The sequence below is a fragment of the Colobus angolensis genome, unplaced genomic scaffold (assembly GCF_000951035.1).
Source record: "Colobus angolensis palliatus isolate OR3802 unplaced genomic scaffold, Cang.pa_1.0 Scaffold415, whole genome shotgun sequence".
Lineage (NCBI taxonomy): Eukaryota > Metazoa > Chordata > Mammalia > Primates > Cercopithecidae > Colobus > Colobus angolensis.
This window is the reverse complement of record NW_012117544.1, coordinates 250578-269375: the sequence shown is the minus strand read 5'-3', so window position 1 is coordinate 269375 and position 18798 is coordinate 250578. Positions and strand designations below refer to the sequence as shown.

The following is an 18798-nucleotide window of genomic DNA, read 5'->3' as shown; positions in this document are numbered from 1 at the left end:
GAAGGTGGGACGTGAGCTGGCTGGGATGGGAGAGGGCAGGTGGGAGACTGGGAGACCAGGCAGGAGGCTCCAGGGAAGTTGAGAGAGTGAGAGAGGAGGGTGGGCAGGAGAAGTTTCAGGAATTGGACTCCCCGCACAGCCAGAAGGAACTGGAAACCATGCCAAAGGAAGGGTCCTTAGGGGCTAGCCTGCAGCTCGGAGAGGGGCAGGTGTGATGCACATTTGAGAAATATTTGTGGAAAGCAGAAGCAAGAGGTCTGTGGGAGGTCTGGGGTATTAGGGGTAGTCAGGGAGGGCAGACCCAGGCAGAGGGGTTCCAGGGGAATCCAGTAGAGCTGGCCCACAGAGTCCCAGGGATATCACGGGCTCCAGGAGCAGGCCATGGGTCAGCAGCGACCTCAGGTCCTGAGGCCTGTGAACTGTAGGGTGACCCCTTTGCAGGCTGCTGGGAAAGGTCATTTTAGGTAATGCTCTCAAAAGGGAGTGCTGGGGAAGCTTCCGAGCTCTGTACAAATATTTTTTGGTGTTCCTCCATCTACCCATCCATCTGTTCTGCGAATTTTTCCCAGAGCACCTGCTTGGAGGGAAGCAGAGCTGGTGCCTGGGGGAGGGAGGACAGAGCGGGAGCCCAGACCAACCTGCGGTGGGGACCCTGGGGAAACCACACACAAGCTATTGGAGACGAAGGTGGGAGGAGGGGATGTGGGCCAGATGTGGTCAGGGAAGGTGCCTGCTGGAGGAGCTGGCAGCCCTCAGGCTGAGGAAGGGCCACTTTGTGGGGCATCCCTTCCATTTCTTCTCCAGGGGAGGTCCAGTCCCACTGCCGAACCAGCGGCATACCACACCTGTTCAGGGTCACACGGGCCTGGGTGGCAGGCCCAGACTGAGTCCACTGGGGCTCCAGTGATCCTGATGCTGCAGTAGTCAGGGGTCCTCACGGGGAAGGAGGTTCTCCCTGGGCTTCACAGGGCTGTGTTTTCAGCCAGGTGGGGTGGAACAGGGTGTGGTGGGTGGGTTCCTGCCTCCTGGAGAGGCAGGAACCTTGCTTCTTGTGGAGTTAAAAAGGAGGGAGGGGTGAGCTATGCAGGCGATTTTTTTCCCAGAGGGCAGTTCCTGGGAGGGTAGCTTGTCCCTGCCCATGTCCAGTGTCACTGTCAGTAAGGCAAGTTGAGGTTTTTATCTTCTTCGGAAGATGTGGCTTTTTAGTCCAAAAATACAAACAGTCCCCAACTTAGGATGGTTTGACTTGCAGTTTTTCAACTTATGGTGCAAAAGCAATAAACACTGAGTAGAAGCTTTGCTTCGAGTACTCATATAACAATTCATTCTGTTTTTCCCTGTCAGTACAGTATTCAGTAAATTCCACAAGATATGAATTCGATTCTTTGTCTACCTGCAGGCTAATGTAAGTGTTCTGAGCACATTTAAGGTAAGTTAGGCTAAACTGTGAGGTTCGGCAGGTTGGAAGAAGTCAATGCATTTTCCACTTAGGATGGGTTTATCAGGACATAACCCCATCCTAAGTTGAGGAGCATCTGTAGGTGTTGTATCAAAAGCCTGAAACCATCAGGTCTTCCTGCAGACAGCCACACTGACCAGGATGAAGCAGCATGGGGAAGCCCTGGTGCACTGGGTGTGAACATATCCTCGCTCATTTTTTTTTTTTTTTTTTTTTGAGACGCTGTCTGGCTCTGTCGCCCAGGCTGGAGTGCAGTGGCCGGATCTCAGCTCACTGCAAGCTCCGCCTCCCAGGTTTACACCATTCTCCTGCCTAAGCCTCCGGAGTAGCTGGGACTACAGGCGCCCGCCACCTCGCCCGGCTAGTTTTTTGTATTTTTAGTAGAGACGGGGTTTCACCATGTTAGCCAGGATGGTCTTGATCTGCTGACCTCGTGATTTGCCCGTCTCGGCCTCCCAAAGTGCTAGGATTACAGGCTTGAGCCACCGCGCCCGGCCATTTCGTTCATTTTTGCCTTCATCGCCGCCTGGTCCTGAGCACCTGCGCTTGGTGGCCCATGACACAATGCAGCCTTGAGAGCCACAGCCCCGCCCTTCACTATCCCAAGGCCCAATGGGGAGCTGGACAGGGAGCCATTCAGTGGGGATGCCACAGACAGTGTCGTTCTGGGAAGGCAGGGAAGTCAGGTCCCTGCTCTCCCAGATGAGTGTGGGCATGGACACCAACCCTAGCTCACTTGCCACAGGACATGCTGTCTGCGGTTTTGTGGTCACCCTATCGTCGTATGTCCAGGTACCGTTGCACACTGGAGGGTATGATGCAGAAATGCTGCTCCAGGAGGCCATACCAACCCCCATCCTGTCCGGGGTCCCCTGGAGCCACCTGCCCCTAGGTGGGGAGCCTCATCTGGAGCCCCTGAGCTTTCTGGGGCAGCTCTCAGGCTGGAACCCCCACCTCAGATAGGTGGATGTGATTTCCAGGCAGCTTCTCCCCAGGCTAAGCCCGTCTGCTGCATCTGCGGGGTCACTTCTGAGAATCACCCTGCCCCTTGGCGTCCTCAGCAATTCCTCACTGCTGCCATACTGCATTTTTCTCTGTGTCCTCTTCTCCATGGTGCTGAGCTTTATCTGAAATGGCCTGGCTGCCTTATGTGCTCACCATCTCCCCAGGGAGAATACAAGCTCCTTGACACACAGACTCAGCTTGTTCCCCACCATATCCCCCTGTCCCCAAGCAGGGGACACACAATGGGGCTTGATTCTGGGAGAGCAAAGTATTGATCAGAGCAGGTCAGTGAGTGATCGGTTGCCCATACAGATCTGAGGATGGAAGGCCTCAGGCCTGGGCGCATGTGCTGGGTGATTTACAAGCAAGGGAGAAGCAGTGGAGGACACTCTGCTGAGCAAACAGATGGAACTGAACCAGGGAGAGGGTGACCCACTTTGCTGAGATGAGAGATGGGCTCTGACCTGGGGAGGAGGGGTGCAGTGATTACACCACAGTCCAATAGCCCCCATCCCTTCACCACCAGTACCAGTGCCTCCACCCTGGTTGTCCCAGCAGAGAGAGCCTCTGGCCCCAGTTCCCCATGTACCCCACTTGTGTGCCCAGGAGGCAGAGGCAGTGGGGACAGAGCAGGGGGCTGCAACACCACCAAACCCCAGGAGGTGGCCTAAGGCCACAGCTGTGAGTGGCACATTACCTTCCCCGGAGGAAGGTAATGCTTTTTTGTTTCTCTCTCAATCCTTCTCCTTCAAGGAGAAAATCCCAGTTTGGTGCCAGTGTGGCTCTCGGCTCTCGCACCCTCCAGCAGGCGCTAATCCCCGCTGTTTAAGCAACAGCCAGTGGCCTTGCCTGGCCCCTCGACAGGGTCCTGCCCCTGGCTAGCAGCAGAAGCGGGTTCCTCTACACTGTTTTGTATTTAGATTACTTCAGTCTACGGCGGGTGACCCTGGCTTTCCACTGAAAGTAGGACTATGAAGTCGTTATAAAGTACATTTTTTAAAAGTAAAAAACGCAGTCAATTTAAAGAAAAATGTTGAGTGAAAACAGCCAGTGATACACAGGTGTGGCGAGGTTAGGCAGGCTGCAGTCCTGTGGGGCCTGGTTGGAGGGCTTGGTGGGAGCTGAGGCCTGCAGACTCCCAGCCAGGCCACCCCGGGAAATCACCTCTATCTTTGCGCTTTGGTTTCTACAGCCGTAAAGCTGAGGCCACCTCCCAGGCCTGCTTTTAACGTGAGATGACGTGTGTGAGCAAAGCACTTGGCCCAGCAGTGGCAGCAGACGGGTGGCATGGAGGTGCAGCTGTCCCCTGTGCATCTCTAGACATGGGCCTCTGGACCTAGGTTCCCTGGGCACCTTCCTCTCCTCCCAGTGGCCTCAGCCGCCCAAGGAGGCACACTATAGATGAGGAAAGCACAGCAGAGCCATGGCTGGGACCCAGAGTCCCCTCCCCGACCCCACCACACTCAGCTTCCCTGAGACAGACCCTCCCCGGGGCCCAGCCCGCAGTTGCCCCTGACCTCCCATGAAGATGTGTGGAAATGGCTCCCTGAAGAGCCTGTGGGGACACTGGACCATGATCAGACCACTGGAGAGAGGGGAAATGCACAGTCATGGGGCTGCAGTGATCTGTGGAGCCCACTTCCCACTGGGTGGGGCCAGCGTGACAGGATGGAAGGCAGTGGGACAGAAGAACTGGGCAACACAAAGGACACCTGGCTCCTCAGCAATCACAGAGAGCTGCCACCGAGGAGGCCCCCGTAGGTCCAGGCCAGGCCCTGGGAAACTCATGAAGGGATGCATGGCTGGGGCAGTACAAGGATGTGTGCAGCTTGTCAGCTGGAAGCAAACACGGCTCCGATAAGTCAGGCGTAAAAGGGCAGTGGAAAGTGCTTCCTCATTCAGCGAGGAGGAAACCTGGTAATCTACAGTGGCCACAGGCACAGACTTTTCCAGACCTTCTTCTAAAATAGTATCATGGTGGGAGCTGCTGTGGGGACAGTGGCTCCAGAGTTGGGGGCAGCACCCACTGTTTAAGAGGTGATGGAATGAGCATGGTGGCTCACACCTATAACCCCAGCACTTTGGGAGGCTGAGGCAGGAGGATTGCTTGAGCCCAGGAGTTCGAGATCAGCCTGAGCTAGTGAGACCCCCATTTCTACAAAAAAATAAAAAGATTAGCTGGTCATGGTGGTGTGTACCTGTAGTACCAGCTACTCAAGAGGCTGAGGTGGGAGGATTGCTTGAGCCCGGGGGCGTTGAGGCTGCAGTGAACTGTGATGGTGCACTGCAGCTGGGTGACGAGTAAGACTGTGAATATAAAAATGCCTCAATTGAGCTTGTAACTGCCCAAGGGGTTCACCTTGCCCGCTGCCTAGACAGAACCAATTCTTCAAGACGGGAATTGCAATAGAGAAAGAGTAATTCATGAAGAGCCAGCTGTGCAGGAGACCGGAGTTTTATTATTACTCAAATCAGTCTCCCAGAGCATTGAGGGAGCAAAGTTTTTAAGGATAACTTGGTGGATGGGGGGAAGCCAGTGGGCCAGGAGTGGTGATTGGTCAGAGATGAAATCAAAGGGAGTTGAAACTGTCTTGTGCTCAGTCAGTTCCTGGGTGGGGGCCACAAGATCAGATGAGCCAGTTAATCCATCTGGATGGTGCCAGCTGATCCATCAAGTGCAGGGTCTGCAAAATATCTCCAACACTGATCTTAGGAGCAGTTTAGGGAGGGTCAGAATCTTTAGACTTCAGCTGCATGACTCCTAAACCATAATTTCTAATCTTGTGGCTAATGTGAGTCCTACAAAGGCAGTCTAGTCCTCAGGCAAGAAGGAGGTCTGCTTTGGGAAAGGGCTATTACCATCTTTGTTTAAACTATAAACTATGTTTCTCCCAAAGTTAGTTCAGCCTACACCCAGGAATGAACAAGGACAACTTGGAGGTTAGATGCAAGATGGAGTCAGTTAAATCTCTTTCACTGTCTCAGTCATAATTTTGCAAAGGCGGTTTCAAGCTCGGCCTGTGGGTTCCCATATTCACGCAGCAAGTCGAGTGATCTGAGTTATATGAACCATCTACACGTCAAAAATGTGGGTTCAGGGTACCCCAGTGCATTTCCTCCTGCTGGTCCCTGCATGCTCTGAGCTGTGGGCTGGCTTGGGGTTGGAGCCTTATCCACTCTACCCCACATCCTTGTCTGAGGAAGGCCTTGTGGTCATAGGCATAAGTGAACCTGGAGATCTGTCACTGCACGGGCCTCCTCCCTCCCTCCCCCACGTCACCGCAGACCAGCTGCTTGGTGCCAAGGTGGTGCTGGCAGGTACAGGGGCTGCAGCTGCCAGGATAGAAGGCATCTCAGCACACTGGGGTGGAGGTGGGGGTGGGGCAGTGCTGAGTCATAGCCCTGCTTGGGGCATGCTGGGCAGCTCAGCCTCCACAGGGGACTCCAGGACAGGGTGAGTGGCAGGTAGGCGCAGGCAGCCCTGGGGTCAGCCCCAGTGGAGTGGAAAGGACTTGTTGGTCTGAAGTGGGTTCCATGACTCCTGCTGCCACCCCACGCCTGGGATAGTGGACACCACTGGTCCCTACACTGAGGCTAGAGAATCCTGAAGGTTCAGGGTGTATGGTATCTATCGTATCTGGGGAGGGCTGGGAGCCCATCAGGCATTAGGGGTATGTCTTTGCTCTGCCTTGCTGGCCCTGTGACCTGGGCTGCCTGCCACCTCTTGGGGTCCTAGCTCCTATTACCAGCAGAGGTGGCCATCTGAGTGGCCTCTATTGGGCCTCAGGCATGACTGTCTCTGCGTCTCTTCTAGTCACAGTCTGGGTACAGTTCCATCTCCTCAACAAGCCTAAACTAACTCCCTGGGGACAGGGTCTGTGTGTTGAACCATCACTTCATCTTGGCTCACCCTTTCCATGGCCCAGGCTCTGCATGGGGCAGGCTTTCCTGGGAGGTGAGGAGGGAGGGAGGCAGGTAGCTAGGGACCTGGAGAGTGAGGGGCTGGGCTGCTGTCTCTGAGGAAGTGGGGCACAGTGATGAGAGAGCCAGTCTATAAGCTGATAAGTCTTCCCACCCCTGGCTTAGCCGGCTTGGGCAGTGACACCTTCAGTGACCTTGGCTGTGGGCTGTCCTCTTCTGCCTCAGCGGGGGGAGGCACTGACTCTGTGCTGTGCTGGCTGTTGTGGTGGATGCCTTGTACAAGGCTTTGGGGAGAGCCTAGAGGTTACAGGCAGGGCAGGCTGGCTCCCGTGGCCTGGTTCGGCCCTGGTGAGCTCAGGCTGTGGTAGGTGTGGGCATGGGTATTGTGTTGCCCAAGCTCTATGCCCAACAGCAGGCGGGGCCTCCAGGGATTGCGCCTGGGGAGGGAAGTGGTTCCTAGAGTGGTGGGCATCCAGGATACAAAGGTCCCAAGAGAGGTGGCAGCACTTTACTTCCATGACCATGTCCCCATCCTGGCTCAGGGCTGTCACTCAACATCTGTTACAGGAACAGACTTGAGAGGGCCACATCTGGAAGGAGGGTCATGAGGGCAGGCCAGGTCTGCTGGGTGGTGGGCGAGAAGGGAGGGTCTTGAGGGTGAAGTCCATGTGTGGGCTGAAGGGTCTGTCCTGAAACGACAGGAAGCAAGTGATTCTCAGCAGAGGGTTCCTGAGTGGGCTCAGGGTTTGGGGATCATGCCTTAGGAACCTTTGGGTAGGTGAGTCAGGGACCAGGATGGAGCTCCTTAAGAGCCTACGGCCAAGAGAAGCTGGTTTCCTGAGGCTACTGGGGAGGAGGCAGGCTGAGCGCAGCCTACTAGGGCTTCCTGGCCTCTGGCTGCCTGCATGTCGGACCTGATGCCTAGCCCTGTGTCGCACTAAGTCCTAAGCGACCTCCTGGTGAATTTGCCATACTCTTCGTGCTGCAAACACTACACATCTGCTGGGGACGGGGGCTGGATACTAGCTGGTGTTCACTGATACAGTCCACTCATCTGTACTGGCCATAAGCACAGCAGGGTCCTGTACCACAGGGACAGCTGACAGCCCCCCTTTCCCAGTACCTGCACCTTTCACCTAATATGTCCCATCTCCAAGAGCAGCCCCTGCTTCAGCCTACTGGTTGGACCCTGGAGTTCCCTGATCATCTCCCTGCTCCCACCCAGCTACCTACCACTCCATCACCAGGCACTGTGCACCGTACAGCTCACACATCTTGCAGAGTTCCTCACTGCATCCACTTCCCCCAGCCCTCACCCATGTTGCTCCCCTTTTATCACCTGGATGTTTGCATCCAGGAGCCTCCTCTGGTCTAGTTTCAGCGCAGCAGCCAAGGGATGCTGGTCACACTGGGCAGGTCATGGCACTTCTCACCCAAACCCTGGCTGGCTCCTGACTCGCCCTTACAGTGACCTCCTACCCTCTTGGCACCAGCCACATGGCCTCCTTCGTGCCCCTCAGACTGGTCAGGCATGCTCCCACGTCAGGGCCTTTGCACCAGTGGTTCCCTTATCCCTGATGCCTGCTTGCCTCCCTCCTTCACCACCTGTTCATACTTATCTCTCACCTATCAGGAGGCTAGCCCCACCCACCTTTGCAGACTTGCAGCCTGCATGTGCCACCCCCAACCCAGCCCACCGGGAGCTCCATTTCCACTGTAGCACTAGGTACCTTCTTCACTTGCTGTTTATTTACTGTCTGTAGTCTGACTCCTGCCCTCCCACCTGAGCAAAAATAGGGAATGGATCTTCATCTATCTCATTCAGCAGCCTCAGCCCAAGTGCCAGAATCAAAGCCATGGTTTAGCAAGTAAGTGTGGGATGCTGGAGAGCCCCTGACCCATCTTGCCTCTGCCCCAGTCGCCTCAGCCTAGCTGCACACCTCAGCTGGTTCCTCCTCTCCAGGGTGTCTCTGCTCCCAGGATGCCACATGCAACCACATGCAGATGCCCCCACGCACCAGTACACATGCAGCTGCACACACGCACAACCACATGCAGACAGGGGCATGGACCTGTGCATGCACACCCAAAGATGTGTACATGGACCTGCTCACAGACATGTACATAGAGCTGTGTGTGCACGTGAACAGGCACATGCACACACCGGCATACAAGCAACTAGACACAGACACATCCATGCAGCTGCGCACTCACAGACACACACAGGGACCTACGCATACACACACACACCACAGTGGACCTGCACACACACAGGGGCCTATGCATACATGTACACGCACCACAATGGATTTGCACACACACACAAGGACCTGTGCATACACGTACACACACCACAGGGACCTGCACACACACAGGGACCTATGCATACACATACATGCACCACAATGGATTTGCACACACACAGGGACCTATGCATGCACACACACACACAACGCAGTGGACCTGCACACACACAGGGACCTATGCATACATGTACACGCACTGCAGTGGACTTGCACACACACAGGGACTTATGCATACACATACACGCACCGCAGTGGACCTGCACACAGGCACCACATAATGCCACAAACATGCAGGTACACACATGGCTTAAAACCTTTCAATGGTGTCCTGTTTCTTTTCAGTGAAGACCAAGGGCTCAGTTGAACTTCTGGTGAGCCCTGTGCCCCTTCTTCTTGCCTGGTACCTCTCTCCTCCTCTCCCTTGGTCCAGCCACTCTGTCCTTCCTTCAGTTCCCCTGTGTGTTAGGGATGGTTTGTCCCTTTCATCCCTAACACACATCCCCACACACCGCAGGGCCTTACAGCATGTTCCTCCTCTGCCTGGCACTGTCTTTCCCTGGCCCATTCCTCTGGTATTTCTAGCCATGCCCAGAGGCACTGTGGTGGGGGGTCCTGGTTGTTGGGCTCTAGTGACCTATCAGTGGTTTCTGGGCCAGGGAACAATGTGGTCATCCAGCTCTTGGTCTTTGTCTCTCGGCCAACCATCATCAGGTTCCATCCTGGGACTTGGGGAGTCCTAGCATGTCCGGTAAAGCCCAGGTTAGACTCAGAGAGAGGGCCAGCCAGAGCCTTGTGTAAGAGCCAAGAAGTCAAGCCTCAAAATAGGTGGAACTGTCATACCTATTCTGTCATACCTATTATGTCATACTGTCATGTGGTCTGGACCACAGCCAGGCTCCCAACGCAAGGCCTCCTTATATCCGTGCACAGCCCTGTCCCATGTGTGGCACTCCTGTGGAGGGCACTCATACCCCCAAACACAACAGGGCCCCGCAGAGCTGCAGGGAGAATTCTGGGTGGGGCCTTCTGCTTGTTTGGTTCAGGTGATCTGAAAGACGAGGGTCCTCAAGCAGGGGACCTCCCCTTGGTTGTGACTGTTCGTCACTGCCCCATGCAGATGACAGACGTGGCCCTGACGCCCTGATTGCTGCCTGGCCTCAGTTTCCCCTTTCCTCCCACATTGCCCTGCCATTGCTGGTGCACACTGATCAAAGACTGCTTGGGCAGCCCTTAGCTCCAGGCTTCCAGACGACAGCAGTTCAGGGCCCAGGCTGCCAGCCCAGTGTCCCCAACCTGCTCTCTGATTCCCCAGCCTTGGAGCCTTGGAGCCCATACATTCCAAAGCACAAATCACACATCCTTGGACAGAGCAGCTTCTCTGCCCACCACTGGGACGAAGGGGGCACCTGGCTGTACCTCAGATTTTCAAACACTGAATTGAGAAGAATAGTCATGATGACAGAGGACACCTCCCACTGGGCTGGACACTGCCTTCTAAAAGGAGCATGTTGGCTTCCTGCTGGAATGATGGTGCTGGCAGGGAGGACCCTGGATCCCCAGGCAGTGGGCTGAAGGCTTTGGACACCTTTCCACACCTAAGGGGCTACATGTCATCTTTAAGCAGATGTTCTGCCCACTGTGTGCTAGAGCGGGAGGGTCATCTCGGGGCTTCCATTCTCAGATGTAATTTTCAGCGTCATTGGGATTGGGCTGAGTGACTGTTTAATCACTGCTCTCTTGGCAGAGATGTTTCTAGGGCGTTCCCTGGTGCACCTCTCATCGGTGGCTGCCCGGTGAAGCGGGAAAGTTCCTCAGCCTCTCCAGTGATTCCTTCCCTCCTTCCACCAAACAGTGCTTACTGAACACCCACAATGCACCGGGCACTGCCCTGTTCCCAGTGGGGAACGAGGCCAGGACGGGCCCTCCTCACCCGCACTCTGGCTCGGGGTAGGGGCGACGGCAGCACACGAGGTCACGTAGGTCACGCATTAGCTGAGGGCTGCTATGGAGGAGGATGACAGGGGGCAAGGAGATGCTCACAGCAACAAGCACAGCAGGGCAGTGACTGCTACTGGCTGTCACTTTCTGAGGACCAGGCTTGTGCTAGACGCTTTACTTTTTACAGATACCTGTGGCCAGTGAGGGACAGGCTCTGAGATGGGAGTAAGTTGCCAGAGGCTACACAACCTGGGAGAGGCGATCGAGGCATGAAGGATGAGACCACCCTGAGAGTGGTGGGGGTAACATCAGGGTTTGACCAAGGGAAAGAAGTGGTATTAGAGCCTCTGGCTGTCAGAGGCTGGCAGGGCTAGGGAGCAGGTGTGAGAGGCCACCACCACTGTCAGAGAGATCAGAACCTCTGCCCAGGGAGAGGACAGCCCACCAGGGGCCTGCTTCAGAGCAGGATCGCCAGAACTAGTGGTCAAGGTCTGTGAGGGGCAAGGGACTGTGAGGGGCACAGATGGCTGCTGGGAGGATGAAGTGCCATTTGCTAAAGTTTTAGCAGGTTGAGTTTCAGATGCTGGTCACACCCAGGAGTTGGGGGTGGGGCCTTGGCTGTTGGGGTCTGTCTGCCTCGGGCCTTCCCACCCCAGGGCCCGTCACACAGTTGATGGGTGGTATTAGAGGGGCTAATGCTGCCTGTGGCAGGATGGGGAGGCTACGTGGGTCTCCGGAAAGGGACAGAGGTCAGGGAAGGAGCAAGAGGGGTGCGTGCAAGCTGGGTGGGGCCTGGTGCCACCCTGGGCTCACAGCCAGGGGCAGAAGCCCAAGCTTTGAGCTGCCCCTCATGTGGGGAGGCCTGGTCCAAGCACCTGATAAAGTCACAGGGGCATCCTAGGGTGTGCCCCTCCCTGCTGGCAGGAAAGGTGGATGGGGAGGCCCTGATTCGCGGGGTTGGTGAAAGATTCTGCCTGGGGCCTCTAGGCCACCCTGCCTTGCCCTGGCCTCAGTGATTACTGCTACCCTTGGGAGCCACTGTGACATCTGCTCTCCCAGGTGGATTTCACCACAGCACCACGTGCAGTCCCCAATTCCCTGGTCTCAGCCCAAGCCCCACTCTACCTCCTCCTGCAGGAGTGAGGCCACCCCTGCCCACTGTGCTTAGGCACCTCACGGTGCTCCCACAGCCTGAAGCCTCCACCTTGCTCTGGTCCCTGCCTATCTGCTGGCTCCTGGGCTGGCCCAGCAGAGTGCCCTCAAGGGAAGGAAGGGGCCAGGCCTCCCTCCTGGTGCTTTTCCTCCCTGTGATTAGCAGTGACCCAGCTCCTACGGGGGTAGTGAGAGTCAGAGAGGTGCTCAGTTATCCCAGGGCTGGGCCGAGGCCTGGCCACCCATGTAAAACAGCGCCAGGCTGAGCTCTATCAGTGCTCTCTGGGAGAAGGGCGCCAGGGGGCATCACAGCAGGGTGACCTTATTGAATCCTAACTGGATGCGGTAGAAGTGAGTCCAACATGGGGGCTGGGTGGGCAGAGGCCTCGCACACACCCTCCTCTCCCTCATGCACCTGGTTTCAGGTAGACTGTCCAGGCAGCAGCAGACATACGTGTTACACCATGGTGTGGACCCTGCAGTGCCCCATGGAGGAGAGGGGGTCAGATGGATTGTTGCCGGCTGATTTTCCGAGGCCAGTCTCTGCTGCTCGGCTTTCAGAAGAGCTCCCTTTCACTGTCCAGCCTGAGGTGGGGCCACAGGGAGGAGGCTCACACTCTTCTCTGTGTTTGGCAGGTGAAGGGCTGGATGCACAGTGGGAGCCAGAGGCGGGGGGCTGCAGGGAGCACACCAGTGACCGGCCCTCCAACCCTCCAACCACTCAACAACATCGCCACAGCAACCAGCAACCAGACGGCAGCAGCCGAGGCAGACACAAGCGGACGGCTTCCCACCGTCGCCGAGGACAGGGAATGACTACGGCAAATCAGGCCACTTTGCTGACTAGGGAGGTGGAGTGTCACTAGTGGGGAGGGGCGGCCGCCGCCCGCTGCACAGAGCGCCATGCCGGCTGGAGAAGAGGCGCTGGGGCAGGGGCTGCAGTGTGCCTCGGCCTCATCCCCCTGCTGGCACTGAGTACCTCCAGGGCAGCTGGGCTCTCGTCTGCCTGGTCTCAGCATCCCCTGTAGTAAGAGGGAGAGGCACCCCGTCCCGTGCTCCTTCTCTGGGCCCGCTGCTGCCAGACCATGGGATGTCGGCAAAGCTCAGAGGAAAAAGAAGCAGCCCGGCGGTCCCGGAGAATTGACCGCCACCTGCGCTCAGAGAGCCAACGGCAGCGCCGCGAGATCAAGCTGCTCCTGCTGGGCACCAGCAACTCAGGCAAGAGCACCATCGTCAAACAGATGAAGATCATCCACAGCGGCGGCTTCAACCTGGAGGCCTGCAAGGAGTACAAGCCCCTCATCATCTACAACGCCATCGACTCGCTGACCCGCATCATCCGGGCCCTGGCCGCCCTCAGGATCGACTTCCACAACCCGGACCGCGCCTACGATGCTGTGCAGCTCTTTGCGCTGACAGGCCCTGCTGAGAGCAAGGGCGAGATCACACCCGAGCTGCTGGGCGTCATGCGGCGGCTCTGGGCCGACCCAGGGGCACAGGCCTGCTTCAGCCGCTCCAGCGAGTACCACCTGGAGGACAACGCGGCCTACTACCTGAACGACCTGGAGCGCATCGCCGCAGCTGACTACATCCCCACTGTCGAGGACATCCTGCGCTCCCGGGACATGACCACGGGCATCGTGGAGAACAAGTTCACCTTCAAGGAGCTCACCTTCAAGATGGTGGACGTGGGGGGGCAGAGGTCAGAGCGCAAAAAGTGGATCCACTGCTTCGAGGGCGTCACAGCCATCATCTTCTGTGTGGAGCTCAGCGGCTACGACCTGAAACTCTACGAGGATAACCAGACAGTAAGTGGGGCCGGGGGTTTTCCTCTGCTTGTTCCTGCTGTCACGGGTTCTTGGAAGCAAGAGGACTCGCGAAGTCCAGAACAGTCCGCAGCCAGAAAGGGAATGAGACGCAGGCCTGGCCCTGCTGCACAATAACTGAGGCGGCTCCAGCAAGGTGGGGGCAGAGGGAACAGGGTGTGGAGTGCAGGTGTCATGTCCCATGCCTGAACTACTCAGGGTGTGGAGGCCACAGGGCAAGAGAGTGTGAGGCTCCGCCGGGCATCCGTGGTCAGTCTATGTGATAGTTTGGCAAATCCATGAAGCTCCTGCCAGCACCAGTCTCCTACCAGCATGTAGGTCCAGGAACAGCAGCCAGCCCCGCAACCCCATCTTGAGCCTGAGAGTCTGGCAGAGATGGGGTTAAGAGCTCTTTAGAAGGGATAAGCCAGGTCCTGGTGGAAAGGGGACGACGTGAAAGCAGGTGTTGGGATTCTTTCACAGTAGTATGAGCACAGCCCAAGGGAGACCTGGGCCCAGTGCCAAGCACTGGGGGCTTGAGAGTGGAGTTGCTGGAGACAGTGGGGAGCCAGGTGAAGCAGCGGAGCAGTGTGCTCAGGCCCAGCCAATACAGAAGGTCTAGCATACGAAGGGGGCCACAGCCAGGAGTGGCAGCGGTAGAGGCTGTGGCAGACAAGGGAGGGGCTGTCTTGCCCAGCAGGACGCCCTGAGCACAGATTTCAAGTCTCTCCTTAAGAGAGAGGCCTTTGTCCCTGGGAATGGGATAGTGGGGGCAAACAAGGAGTCATGAAGTTGTGGGTGCCCTGGGGCTAGCGGAGGGTGATACTGGGAGACAAGGGCCCAGCCTCCCACTTCGGAGCACTGGCCTCCAAGGTCACTCCTTGCTTCACCCAGTTCTAAGGCAAGCTTTATTCTTTGGGTTCAGCCAAGAGCAACAATGGTTCTAGCTTTGGCCCTGTGCCCCAGCCAGGGAAACTGGACAGCTCCAGGCTGTGGCCATGGTGCTAGAAGCCTGAGTGTTCTGAGAGAGAGGATCTTCGGCTTTCATCAGGCAGCTGGGGAGGCAGGCTTGCCTCCCTCCACTCCTCGCTTCAGGGCTCTCCCTGGAACTGTGCCTAGGTGTTGATGGTGTGCCTGGGGGAAACAAATGATGGATGGGCAGGGAGGTGTGTACACAGGCAGCTGGATCCACCCTGCTCCCAGTGTGTATCTGTGTGCTCTCCAGGGTTCTGCCCCTTACCCTATGGTTGCCCCCAGTTCAGCCCCATGTGTGGTTCTGGGCAGAGGGGACATCCCAGTAGATGAGTGAGGTCAGGCTCCCTTGATGAGGCATGGCCATGGGCAGAGGCCTTGCAGCTGAGAAGCTGCAAGGCAAAGTGACGTGCTCAGACTAGACCCCTGGGACAGTGCCATGGTGGGTCTGCCAGCCACCCTGCAGCTGCCAGTCACACGGGCTTGCACAACTGGCCTCATCCATCAACTCAGTGGCAGGCATGGCAAATTCCCCAGGCACCAGGCCTGGCTCCCAGTTGCATCCTTTGACCGGCTGTGCCCGCAGGTGTGCTGGACCCAGGAGGCAGGATACCTGGGCCTTGAGTTGGTCCAGTGTTTCATGGAGGGCTTCGGCTGTTACCTTTGCTTTCTGAATTTGTCAGTGAGGAGATGACCCAGGTGTCTTCACACATGGGCCCAAGGCTAGGCCTTTGCCTGCCCGCAGCCCTCTCAGCTCTGCCTGGCCTGTGCCTCCCATCTTGCTGCCTCTCTCTTCTCTCCTTCTGCTCCAGCCGTGGTCAACATGTTTTGCTCTAGCAATATTGCTCTGTCCAGCCTTAAGCTTGTAACAATCCTGATACCTGCCTCTCATCCCCCTGCCCTTATCCTTCAGGTCTCATCCCAAGTGGCGCCTCCTGGGAGGCCTTTTCTGACCTAGCCTGGCACCTGCACACCCCTCCATCTAGTAATGTGTGAGTGAGCTCCTCAGGGCAGGCCCCAGATGGGCTGGGGGCCGCTGTGGGCCCTCACATCTCTAGTCTTCCCTCTCCCAGGGCTGTCCCTGGGGAGAGCCATGGTGGGCGGCCATGAGCAGGGACAGCAGCCACTGGCCTGGCCTCAGGGATCCCTGTGAGGTTCCAGGCATTCAGGGCATTTTCTAAAGGGAGGGGCTGGCAGCCAGGCTGGCACACCCACCATCATCAGCCTGGTTTCTGCAGGCCTGGGGAAGTGGTTGTTCACCAGAAAAGGAAATTCTTGATGAGAAACCCAAGCAAGGCTGGAAATTCACTGGATTCCAAATGATTCTGACCTTTCATGCTCTACCAGTAATATGTGGAGATGGAAAACAAACAGGCTGCCGAGGAAAGACAATCCCCTCCCGCGATTCCTCCCGCTGGCTGGGCTGGCCCTGGAGGTGGGCTGGCCCCTAGAGTGGTGCCGGCAGTGAGGACAGCCCGCCTCCAGCCGGGCCAGGGCCAGGGCCAGTGCTGGCATAGGGGCTGGCACAGGGCTGCCACTCTCTGCCGTCTCCTTTTGGAATGTGCTGAACTGTCTTCCCTGGGCCCTGTCAAAGGCAAGGCAGCCAAGAACAGGCCATGCTCATTTTCACAAAAGCCAAATGAACCTTGGGGCCCAGTGCCAGGGCTCTGGACATGGCTTCTCCATGGCTCTGCTTCTGTGCTCAGCTCCCAAGGCCTCATCTTCCCTGATGCTGGCAGAGCCTCCCCACCCCCACGCCTGGCGAAGGAGCCACAGCCCCCCGGCCCACCCGCTGGCTTCTGCGTCAGCACGTTGCCAAGGAGAACATCAGTGTCTCTGGGCTCCCAGGTGTGAGGGCTGCCATGAGTGCAGGGCAGCACCTCAGAGCGGGGAGGGCAGATTTCGGGGTGTCTGTGGAGTATGGCAGCAAGCCATACAGGGAGCCGCGCCCCTCCATGGCCACAGTTCCCACCCTCATCCGAAGGAGTTGGTGGACCGTTGTCCTGACCAGGGCTGAGCCCTGCAGGTGTGGCAGGCACCCCCCAGTGACCCCAAGCCCAACACTCAGCTGGGGCTTCCTCGGGCAGCACGGGAGGCCTGAACACAGTCCAGCAACGCAAGGGGGGTTTTCTGGTGCACCTGTCCCCTGAATGATCCCATGGGGCAGCAGCGCCTGTTATTTTTGTCACAGATCGAGGCGCCAAGGCTCAGGCACACGGCCGGCGCTGCGGGCCCCCAGCCCTCAAGTCCACGAGGACAGTTCCTGAGAGGCCATGTGTCGCACACAGGACCCATCATGGGCCTCCCACTTAGCCAGAGCCATGGCAGAGGCTCTGCCCCTCCTCTTTAGTACATTCACACAAGGGTCAGTCAGCAAAGACAATCACTCTGCTGCCCTAGGAGGGAAAGGCAAAGAGGAGAAGCTGGCACCTACCAGCCCACGCTGAGGGACAGACACAGGTGGCTGTGGCCAGCAGAGCCTGGGTCTTCACTTGGCCCCACTGGAGGCACCTGAGGGGGTAGGTGGGCACTTGCTGCCCAACCTCTGCCCTTGCGGATCAGCTGGCCGCCTATTGCTGTGGGATCCTTCAGAAGGCAAGATTAAAAGGTCTGGTTGTAAAGTGTCAAATGTTCTCATGTGGAAACCCACAGGGAGCTCACTGCCCATTTCCCGACGGAGCTGTCAGCACTCCCAGCGCTGTGGCGGGTCTGCTGTGCACCTGTGATGGACCTGCTGTGTGGGCGCAAGGCTCAGGCGGGGGCTGGGCATGAGGGTTAGCGCAACTCTCCCAGCAGCACAGGGAACTGGGGGACAAGCAGGAGGCAGTCACACCAGCCCAGCCATAGCTTCATTTCCACAAAGCCTCGTGCTGTCGGGGACCCCTGCCCTGTCTTTCTAGAGCTGGCAGGCAGCAGTTCCCAGCGGCGTCCCCTTTGTGCTTTCATCCGGGACCCACGGTAGTCACTTGAGCCCCATAGGCAGGCTGGGTCACAGCAAGGTGCACCGTGGGAGGCCTGGTGTCTCTGCCACTTATCTGAGAGACAGCTGGTCAACATGTTATCAGTGAGGGTACCCAGGGAACAGGGGACCTAAGAACACGACTTTTGTGGGGCAAGTTCTGCAGGTGGCAAGTGCTTGAGCAGCCAGCCTCCAGGCAGGTGGCCTCTGCCCAGCCCTGATAGTGGTCCCTCATCCTGGGCCATTGGCTTCCTGCGGAACCCCTCCCCACTCCAGGGCAGGTCAGCACCCCTCGCACACCATGAGGGCAGGTCCACACCCACCCAGCACAGCCTGTGCTATGAGCAGAGGTCCTGGCACACAGTGGGTGCTCTGCAGACTTTGTGGAGCAGGCGGAAGGCGGTAGGCTTGGAAAAAGCTGGAGCTCCAAGGCCCTGGCTTCTGGGTACAGAGCAGCTGGGACACTCAGCCCTTCCCGAGGAGACCCACTGCTGGTCCGTAACAAGAGTGTGTGCAGTGCCCTGAGGAGGGGCTGCCCAAGGCCATCCTGTGAACACAGCATGTTCCTGCCACCCTAGCACTGTGGTTTATCATTTAGCCCAAAAAGGGAGCTTGTTTTAGTGCTTTAAAAATGGAGTTTAAACATTTGTGCCATAAAATGGCATGTTGTGGGTGAAACAAGGTGTTTCCAGTAAGATAGGCTTCCACCTATTGATGACAGAGCTGGTTATATTTGTCCAAAGAGGGAATTACAAAGGGGCAACAGCCAGACACAGATGATCCCCTCTGCCCAGCATACCAGGGCTTAGATTGAGAAGGGACCTTGCACATTCTTTAGTGTCCTTAACCAGCCGGCTTTGCAGATGAGGACACTGAGCCTGAGAGAGGCTCCTTCACATACCCCAGGGCTGAGACACTGGCTCTCAGGGAAGGTCCTGGCACTGGCCCCTGGGAATTCCAGCGGCCCCCTCTTCACCCTACTGGTCCTACATCCTGTGGGTGCTGGGGTGCTCCAGCAAGGGCCTTGGGGCTATAGACTGGGTTCCACCCTGGGAGCTGCTGTGTAGCCAGCATCTCCTCAGGAGAGTGGAGGACAGTGACACCTGGGCTTGGGAGAAGTGAGTGGCTGTCAAGATTGACACTCCCCTCCTCCCCTTGTCTCCTGGCCTAGTCAGTGGCAGGATCACAGGGAGCCCTAGCAGAACATGGTCTCACTCTGCCTCTTGTTCCTGACCTGGTCAAGGGCATAGCTCCAAGCCAGAAGGCCTGCTGCCCTTTTCC

The 18798-nt window shown here is 57.3% G+C and overlaps 2 protein-coding genes across 3 annotated transcripts in view; one reads left to right on the top strand and one right to left on the bottom strand.

The window, feature by feature from the left end:
* Positions 1-18798, bottom strand: part of RSPH14 (radial spoke head 14 homolog (Chlamydomonas)) — an 80655-nt gene that overhangs the window by 23266 nt on the left and 38591 nt on the right. The window lies entirely within an intron of this gene.
* Positions 12404-18798, top strand: part of GNAZ (guanine nucleotide binding protein (G protein), alpha z polypeptide) — a 29613-nt gene continuing 23218 nt past the window's right edge. Inside the window, exons 1-2 of one of the 2 annotated variants that reach the window (XM_011956352.1) lie at positions 12416-12632; positions 12820-13589. In XM_011956352.1, the coding sequence (XP_011811742.1) occupies positions 12867-13589 (723 nt within the window). In that variant the 5' untranslated portion in view covers positions 12416-12632; positions 12820-12866. Of the gene's footprint in view, positions 13590-18798 lie in introns of both variants that reach the window. The other variant, XM_011956349.1, reaches the window with a different exon arrangement.